We start from the raw sequence: 9,916 nt of genomic DNA on the forward strand, positions 1-9,916 counted from the left end.
TCTTTCTGCTCCGGAAAGAAATGTGGTTGGAATCTGTGTGGGAAGCTAAAAAAGTAGAGAAAGTCAGAAAAACCACTCAGTAACACAGCAATAGCTGTTTGCTAACAGTAGCCTCCCAAGATATGACTGGTCAAACAAGACAGTGTATTGACTTGAGCAAGTGTTTTAGTGCTTATGAAGTTAACTTTTCAGGAAGATTGTTATTTTCCTCTGAAAAAAACCCAGGTAATGTCATAACATTTTGTCAGCACTCTGAGAATGAGCCATTGTTATTCGGACATAATTACAGGTCAGGCCCTATTATTGGAAATGCTGGAGAGTGACCTGCAGAGATCACGCTCTGCTTTTATAGCATTTCATTGTCATTTGAACTGACTCAGAGGTCACTTTACCTGAAGGCATGGAGGCTACCATGTTGTCACTCAGCAGAGCTCAATATTGGATGTGCTTTTTAAGTGTGCTGTTAGAAAGGTTGGAGGGTGAATATTAGGATTTAATGCAAGCAGCTCCTCAAGGATTTAACAAGACAAAACAAACAGCAGGAGAAACATTTACACTCGTGAATTACGTTGTTTTATTGTGGTTTTTGCTTGATGATAGCATAAAACTAAGGCTCAATGGTGGCACCTATCCAACGCTGATGATGTTTATTAAGAACTTTAGGTTTCACTGCTTTCCCAGATCAGCGTGTATTTCCTTCCCTGCAGATACCCTATCAATGAGTGCCCAAGGTGTTTCAGTTTACTAAAATCCAGGAGCAGATAAGGCTGAGATTACAGTAGCACTATCTGCAGAGGAGGCCAGAGAAAGGAAAAGATATACAAGAAAGCGTGCAGCAGCAATTATCACAAACTGCTGGTCACAGGGGTGAAGGCCAGAATTTGTTTCCCAGTTGGACTTCCTTGGTGGCATAGCTGAGCTATCTCCTGTGTTATCTGACCTGATGATGGAGGTGGCAACTGCCAGGTCAATTAATAATAGCACAGTTATCCTTTGCAAAATGCCATGAGTCAACAGTTGCCCGTGGCCAAAATGCTCCGATCTGGTTCGGCAGATACCTGGGTCCATCGCCACAAGACCTTGGCTGACAGTGGGCAAGGGTACAGTTCCGCAACCAAACTGGCCTGAACTTTTCAAGAATGAACAAACAAACTGCCATTTCGATGAGAACCAACAGAGGAAGCGGACGGAAAGCAAAAGTTCAGATAGTTCGCCGACAGGATTATCTCAGTTCTCCCTGTCGCAGTCTTCTGCCATGTCTGGGGCAGTTGGCACTAGTTGTGGAAAGTCTCAGACAGGTGTTACGTCTGTTGTGAGCGGCTGAAGCCACCTCTGCCTCTACTGCGTACCTCTGCCACAGTATTTGTCACTCTGTGAAGTCTTCCAATCCCTCATGGCAGATAAATGAATCAAAGGATTGAATGCACTTCTTGCTATCGCAACATGTCTAATGGATCTCAGCATTATAGAAGTTCTCCACACAGCCTGATGAATGCTGAATCACAGTTCCCCTTTTAACTAACTATTTGGTTGAAATTCCTGCACAGGGCACTACATCAAACCTTTCCTTTAATAAAATAAATACAAAATGCAACGCATGCTGTATTCCTTCTTTTCATTCAATTGTTTTGTCAAACACTCTTCAAAGGCAACACACCAACACGCTTTAAAAAGAGAGGCGGTCTGCTCAAACATTTGCAGTGGAATCTGAGAGAGCAAGGAAAGGTGGAAGACATGACTTGGCAGTTTACCCCCAGTGTTTGACTCAAAATTTTGACGCCATGGCTCGAAGTCAAGCTGAGAAGTTTCCCAAGACCTGCTCGGTCTGCAGGCGGGTATTCCATGTAAGCTGCGAGCCTGCCCCCTGAGGATCTGTGTCCCCCTCCCTTGTCTGCAGGGCACCTCAAACCTTCTGCAGTCAGCACTGTGGGGGCGCGAACATGCCCGACCACACCTCTGATGCCTCTGTGTTAGCCATCACTGGGTTTCCTCCTCTGCATGTTGAGACCAGCAATCTCAAATGGCAGCAGCTCAGCTCAAACATTGAAAATGACATCAAATATTTTCCCTCTAATGAGACGTAGTGTTTCGGTTTGTACAAACAAAAGTATGAGACTGCCAGTAGCCTACTGATGACGTCAGCTGAAACCCTAAGAGAGGTCTGAGAAGTTTAACTTCATTGAGGGAAATAGATCAAGGATTTTAGTCCAAGTACAGAGAATCATGTTACTTTGAAGTGTTACAAAATCAACATAATTATAACCATTAACTGCCCATGAAACAAAAACAACTTACAATCCTTTCGTTTTTCCACTCCACTTTGTTTCACACCAACGTACACTTTTGGAAAAAGAAAATGTTTTAATTTAATTTTATAGTTGTATGCAGGGGAGCTGACAGAGCTGTCTGCCACAACCTCTAGTCAACCAATCAGACAAGGGGCAGAAAAAGCAGGTACATATGACAGGCACATTAGGCTGTTTTTAATGAACATGTCAGGGTCAAGACAGACTGAAAAGGAAACCTTGAAAGACTGCCCTCTTTTCAGAGAAAGATGATATTCATGGAAAAATGTTTATTCCTATCAATGAAAGGCACTGACTACTGACAAAGACTATTACTGAAACAAACATATTCTAATGAAATCTATGACATGTCACACATGTTAATAAGGTATAAAGACTTTTTTTTTTGTATGTATTTATCATAATGTCATATTTGGAATATGTTTTTTATATTTTGAAGATGACTTCACACAGTCTTCATCTAAGTTGTCTAACAGATTTAAAGTCGTGGACTGTAGCTCACCAGATTTCTTTTCACCTCTTCTGGGATTAATACAGAATCAACAAGGGAACGGATTTGACCAGACTGTTTCATGAAAAAGTGCAACAAGTATTTTATATTTCTATCAGCCACATTTAATGTGTGAGCGCAATGATATTCTTAATGATTCCATATTTACTATTACACTTTTAAAGTTGCTTTACTTTTGACCAATTGATTGCTATACTAAGGTTGTGATAAAAATAGAAAACTTTCAAAGTTTTCAAGGCTACATGTCGACTCATAACTAACACCAGTCGGATTTGGTTTCTAAAATGGTATACAAGGATTATAGTGACTGAACTCTCTCAACAAAGTGTCCTTTGTCCACCGAATACAAGTGTTGGAACAAATCCAGCAAAGTAGATTTTAGTGTTGAGACACGTTTGTTTTGATCCGCTTTTTCACAGACCTTATATTTAAATGGTTTGCGTTGACTGAGGAAAACTTCAGATATATTAAATATAATATAATTTTAAATATCTTCATGCACTTGTACATTATTGGTAAAATAACACCACCATGACTATCATTATTATTATGATTATTACTAATTTAAGTATCATTGCTGATATTGTTATTGTTAATGTTATTCGCATAGATCCATATGTTCATAGAAAACGAGATTAGAATTGCATGCAGTTGCAAATTAGAAATCACCAATCATTATATCACCAGTAATTTGAATCATGAATCAAAATAGTAATCTTCAACATTTCTAAAAAATAAAAATAAAAGTATTTATGTAAAGACGTTGTGGATGAAATGGGAGATACAGCCATGTCACTTGTTGATTGTTTGCAATAAGAAACATGTTTAAAGCCACATGTTTTGTTCTGTAATCCTTGCTATTACTAATAAACTGTCTGCCGGAAAGAGGAAGGCCTAAAATAATAATGTAGTGCAGCAAATTTAATTTTGAAATATGTTTTGTATCACTCTCTTACTGTGTCTGAATCTATGCAGGAATCAGAGGAATCCTTCCTCTCAAGTTTCTGGACTGCTGTCTCCCCCTATTGGTCCATGTGGTCACTGCGCAGAGCTGAGAGATGACGGGGATGCGGCTCAGCAACAGCTTCTAACAGACTGAACTGTCTCTGTGCAACAGACACAACGCAACTGCCCGCATTCTTCCGAAAAAAGAGTTATAAAATATGCGATTAAAACGTCACTAGTTTTCTAATGAAAACTGTTCTAATGTATATCTCAACCAAATCTGATATATCATACAAACAGCTGACTATTGTGCTGCAAAGAAACCTCAACTCAAAGATTTTTGGACATTTAGTTGGCAAAGCAAGTGACTCGTCAATATGGGGAAACGTTGTAAAAAATATGCAAATGTTCATGTACGTTCTATAAAAAAGAAAAAAAAAGAAAAAAAAGTATATAACCAAGTATAATAAAAAACTATAAGAACTGTAATTCCAATGTATGTATAACAGTACAAGTGAGTATTGGACTAATGCTGATTTTGTGTCTGTAATCAAAGAAAATGCAGAGGACGTGTTTTTGTCTTTTTTATATTGCTTGATATCACTGTAATATTAATAATAATCCTTCATATTATTGTAACATTTAGTAGTTATGATTTGTAATTATAGCCCTACTTTTTTGTCAGAGGGTGTACTATTTAACATTTAAGTTTTAATTTTTTGTAATACCTCAAATTGTAAGCGAAACCAAGGATTATAAGGGAAAAAAACATTTCTTTCCTACTCTAACTGGGATTTCGCTGTTGTTGACTGCACGAGTTCTTCACAGCCGAGTCATATTACGTCTCCGCCTACCAAAAGTTTCCCCCAATCATTTCCTTGCCGTCAAACATAAATCCAGGCTTCGCCTCCTGTGTCTCTAGACTCTGCAGCAATCGTCCAAGAGTAGACCTCTCACTCACATTTCTCCTTAAGTCACAGTTGCAAAGCTGAGCATTAGAAAAGCAATCACTTGCAATTTCCCTTCTTCTCTGCGAAATTTTGAAAAGTCGAAGGATCGTCAAAAACTTTTATTTTTGACATTTTTGTTGACTTAAAAGGATTCAAGTTTGCCAGTCAAGCTGTGCGCCCTCACAGGCTGTCACTGCAGTCTTTGGGCACAGCGCTTGGATTTAGAAAGAAGGATTTTCTCCCTTTTTTTTTTTTTACTGCGAGAAGCTGTTTAAATCTTTCGCATGAATCTCCTCGACCCTTACCTGAAGATGACAGAAGAACAGGAGAAGTGTCACTCTGACGCTCCCAGCCCCAGCATGTCTGAGGACTCCGCAGGCTCACCGTGCCCGTCCGGGTCCGGTTCGGACACTGAGAACACCCGGCCGTCCGACAACCACCTCCTCTTGGGTCCAGACTACAAGAAAGAGGGCGAAGAAGAAAAGTTCCCCGTGTGTATCAGAGATGCGGTGTCCCAGGTGTTGAAGGGCTACGACTGGACGCTGGTGCCCATGCCGGTGCGCGTCAACGGCTCAAGTAAAAGTAAACCTCACGTCAAAAGACCTATGAATGCATTCATGGTCTGGGCTCAAGCTGCACGGAGGAAGCTGGCCGACCAATACCCGCATTTGCACAACGCGGAACTCAGCAAAACCCTGGGCAAACTTTGGAGGTAGGTTCGCTTTGCATTCGCAATCACTTGTGCGTTTTTACGCGCCGCTGTGCGCAGCGCACTATTTCTTAGATGAAATGCACCACCTGCTTGCTGTTTTACGTAGAGCTTCTTCAATCTGTCTCGGAATTTGACTAACGCATTTCAAATTATATTTCTCTCAATAACTGTTTTCTTATTGTGATTTTGGATATTTTTCTTAATTTTATGTTCGAGTAGGTTAGAATAGGTTTAGACGTAGGATGCGCATACTTTTATTTTAGTTGCCGAGTCTTGATAGTTAATATTAAAACAGTGAATGCAATAATTCAGTTAATTGCACATGTGTCTTGTGCTCGTTGCTAATTGAATACGTTTTAATGTTTTTAATGTGAATGTACAATTCTTTGTGATATTTTCAGATTGCTCAACGAAGCAGAGAAGCGCCCGTTTGTGGAAGAAGCTGAGCGTTTGAGAGTGCAGCATAAGAAGGACCACCCCGACTACAAATATCAGCCAAGGCGGAGAAAGTCTGTCAAGAACGGGCAAAACGACCCCGAGGACGGCGAGCAAACCCACATCTCTCCAACTGCGATCTTTAAAGCGCTGCAGCAGGCCGATTCTCCAGCTTCAAGTTTGGGCGAGGTGCACTCTCCAGGAGAGCATTCAGGTGAGAATTTTTTCTTAAAAAATTAAGAAGAAGAAAAAAACAATTTGCTGGTATTGTTTTTCCAAACATGACTCACTGTGGTACTGCTTGTAGAAATCATTATTAATATGTTGAAGCCGTTAGGGCCTTGAACAGACACCTGTTAATGATTAGTGATTAATGATTAGTGTTTTACAGCCACCAGGCAGATATCTGTCAGTATAGTGTCAACAAACTCCTCTTTAAACCGTTTGCAAATCTACTGGTATTTCAATTCACCAGTCCCTTGTGCAGGTACATTTGATTTCAAGGCTAACTCTGCCTTTCCTCTAACCAGGTCAGTCCCAGGGCCCACCAACACCCCCAACCACCCCCAAGACAGACCTCCCCTCCAGCAAGGCTGACATGAAGCGCGAGGGTCGCCCCATGCAGGAGGGCACCAGTCGCCAGCTTAACATCGACTTTGGAGCTGTGGACATTGGCGAGCTGAGCAGCGAGGTCATCTCCAACATGGGCAGCTTTGATGTCGATGAGTTTGATCAGTACCTGCCACCTCACAGCCACGCCGGAGTGACGGGAGCAGCCCAGGCTGGCTACACCGGCAGCTATGGCATCAGCAGCTCCTCAGTCGGCCATGCGGCTAATGTCGGGGCCCACGCCTGGATGTCCAAGCAGCAGCAGCAGCAGCAGCAGCAGCAGCACTCTCTCACCACCCTGGGTGGAGGAGGAGAGCAAGGCCAGCAGGGTCAACAGAGAACCACCCAGATCAAGACAGAGCAGCTGAGCCCCAGCCACTACAGTGAGCAGCAGGGCTCCCCGCAGCACGTCACCTATGGGTCCTTCAACCTGCAGCACTACAGCACCTCCTCTTACCCCTCAATCACAAGAGCACAGTATGACTATTCAGACCACCAAGGTGGTGCCAACTCCTACTACAGCCATGCGGCTGGCCAGGGCTCCGGCCTGTACTCCACCTTCAGCTATATGAGCCCCAGCCAGAGGCCGATGTACACCCCGATCGCCGACACCACCGGGGTGCCCTCTGTTCCGCAGACCCACAGTCCGCAGCACTGGGAGCAGCAGCCCATTTACACACAGCTCTCCAGGCCTTGAGGAGGCGGCCCTCAGCACTGACTGTACAACTCCCATCACATTCATAGACCTTTTTCTGCACGGTGGCCTTTGTGCCACCATGACACACACCCTTCATCCTCAACATAAAAAAAAACAACATGACAAGGACTTTTTTTATTGTACTGAAAATATATCTTTGGATTGGCTCACAACAGTGCCTTTTGTATTGGTTGGAATTGTGATTATATTTTTTTAGATATAATGTTTTAAAAAAAAAAAAAGTTAAATCCTCTGTGAGGACATACTGGTTATAAATATTTTAGTATGTACTGTGTATGTGTTTTGCTCTTGTCATCACCATCATCATCATACTCAGTGTCATCAGCATCGTCATCATCACGATTTGAAGGTTTAATTAATCTAAAGTAGCGGGAATGCCGGGTAAAAAATACCCTCAGTGGCCTTACTTCTCTATTTTTTGTACACAAGTAAGAAACATCAGTTTACTGACACTGCCGTCTTATAATGCCTTCAGCCTACATTCTGCTTTGAATTTTTGTACTGTACATATTGTATTGTAATTCCCATGAGATGCAAGAATTGAGCAATGCAGGTTCGAAATAGATTTGAATTTTTGGCCATGATATGACCGTGTCATCAGTGAATTAGTCAAATATTCTACTTCTTTTTCTTTGCTTTAGTTCAAATGATTGTGTTGGAAACGTATAGCAGGTGCCATTTAATTCTACTAGGGGCCTTACTGTGTTGCTAGATGTAACTGAGCAACGCTTGCTTTTATCTGGGTACTGCCTTGATGCCATTGGTGCCTCCGGAGCCAAAGTGGAGAGGCTCCTTCCACTGGCATTGCAGTGTTGAAAACCACGGCATAGTTCTGACTTCCTGCTGGAGGAGATGCAGGAAGTCACCTTTGACCTGATTCTCCTCAGCAGCCAGCAGGTCTGAGTCTGGCATGCTTCTATCATTCCTACAGCCACATCCTTTTTTCTAACCTTTTTTCTTAATTTATTCTTTAGCATTAATTTTATTTGAGAATAACTATTTGCAATTATCTTTTTAATTCAGCAGCAGCTAACTGAGATGAAAAGTTTTCAGTGAAGTAGTTTGCTGTCATATGTGGTACAAATTTGTTTATTTATCATTTGTAAATGTTTCCATATTAAAGTTTCTTTTATTCATGATCTAGTTATGTACAGATTACTTATAATTACACAATGAGTCTTTCTCTAAAAACAGAAAAACTGGAAGTTGTCTCTTTTTTTTTCTAACAAATTAATTAATGGATATGGAAGCTGCAGCTGTTTTTTGTAAAGAATTTGCTGGAATCAACAGAATACTTTTTGTTTTTAAAAAAAGTTGTGTTCCTCATTTTATATTCTGTATCATTAGTTCTCATCTTGTCATCTCCTTAATGCAGTTTCCGTAGGTAAACATGGCATTGTCTTAAAAGCTTATCTTTTGTATTATATTATTTGCAATAAAAACAAAACACTGAGAAATATGCAATCGTCTGGTGCCATTCATTAATTATAAGCATGTTTCATACTGTATTATCTGCATTGAAGTATTTGTCAGAACATGATCAGTGAGGTCAGTTAAGACAAGGTGGTAGAAGACTGGCTAAATTGAGGTGTTGTTTACTGAGTTTGAATCACTTTGGAGCATCCAACAACCACACAGAAGACTGTTGTAATATGACACAGATAATTTAACTTCTGCATTAATCAGAGACGGCTTGTCCGATACCCACTGCAGCAGCTTGGTTCAATTTTCTTTAGACCAATGTGAAGTGAAAATGAAAATCGGTACATGCACGTTGTGGTACTGAGAACAGTGGTTTTTGCTTCTGGCTTCTCAGACCATGAGGTCACAGGTCCATTATTACCACAGACTATTGAGAAGACGTATGTCCACACCCCTCCCCCACGCCTGTATACACCATAGCTTAAAGAAACAAACTAGACATTGAATATTGTTTATTCATTACTTGCCAAGTAATATAGGAATAGAGCTGACCTTAATAAATCAGTGGCAGTGTAAACACAATCAGGTACTATAGCTTTGTGTTGAAATTTGAGGCACATTCACAGATGACGTCTCTTTCCTCACATCAACTCGACTGAACCTTTCTCTGCCACCCACCACTGCGCCTCATCTCACTGATGACTGGACAGTTTTAGTTTTTTTTAAGTTCCCTCAACTTATCATACAAACGATTACACAAAGACTATTCTTGCAAATCAATACAATTGAAAGATAATTACAGTATTACCTACTAAACTGAACCTTTGCAGATAATTAATTGAAATTAAAAATATTTCGATGAACCAATCACAACTCATTTCATACCTCATTGTAACATTTTAGTATTGGCATCAGTTTGTGTAACTTCCTCTCAAACTATCTTGATGAAAAAGGGAAGCAGTTTTTTTATTTTTTCACTATATAGCACCAACGTGTAAAGAGGAATAAAGTAAGGACTCCTTGAGACATTGTTCATAACATTAATGTATTTATTAGCAGATTGTAACTGTCTAAATTGCATAAAATGTGACTGAGTGCAAATCTGAATTTCAAATAACTGTTTAACAGTGTATTAGTTAAAAAAAAAAAAAGGTGACAGTGTATTTCTAGGGTTTCAAAATGCTAACAGTAATGCTGTGTATATTTCTATCTATTGGTATATATCATATCGATATATGATACTAACCTAAGATGCCAACATGTTGCTCACATGCTGTGGGGTTTGTTAAAAGTGGAAAACAGTAACTA

The 9,916-nt window shown here is 40.5% G+C and overlaps 1 protein-coding gene across 1 annotated transcript; it reads left to right on the forward strand.

The window, feature by feature from the left end:
* The first annotated feature begins 4,696 nt into the window (after positions 1-4,696).
* Positions 4,697-8,645, forward strand: sox9a (SRY-box transcription factor 9a). The gene is made up of 3 exons (XM_068718409.1): positions 4,697-5,424; positions 5,826-6,073; positions 6,390-8,645. Exons 1-3 carry the CDS (start codon positions 4,997-4,999, stop codon positions 7,163-7,165), a joined length of 1,452 nt encoding a protein of 483 aa, XP_068574510.1. The 5' UTR covers positions 4,697-4,996; the 3' UTR covers positions 7,166-8,645.
* The last annotated feature ends 1,271 nt before the right edge of the window (positions 8,646-9,916 follow it).

The sequence above is a fragment of the Cebidichthys violaceus genome, unplaced genomic scaffold, assembly GCF_023349555.1.
Source record: "Cebidichthys violaceus isolate CVI_PGR_0920_01 unplaced genomic scaffold, fCebVio1.0.p SCAF_23, whole genome shotgun sequence".
NCBI lineage: Eukaryota > Metazoa > Chordata > Actinopteri > Perciformes > Stichaeidae > Cebidichthys > Cebidichthys violaceus.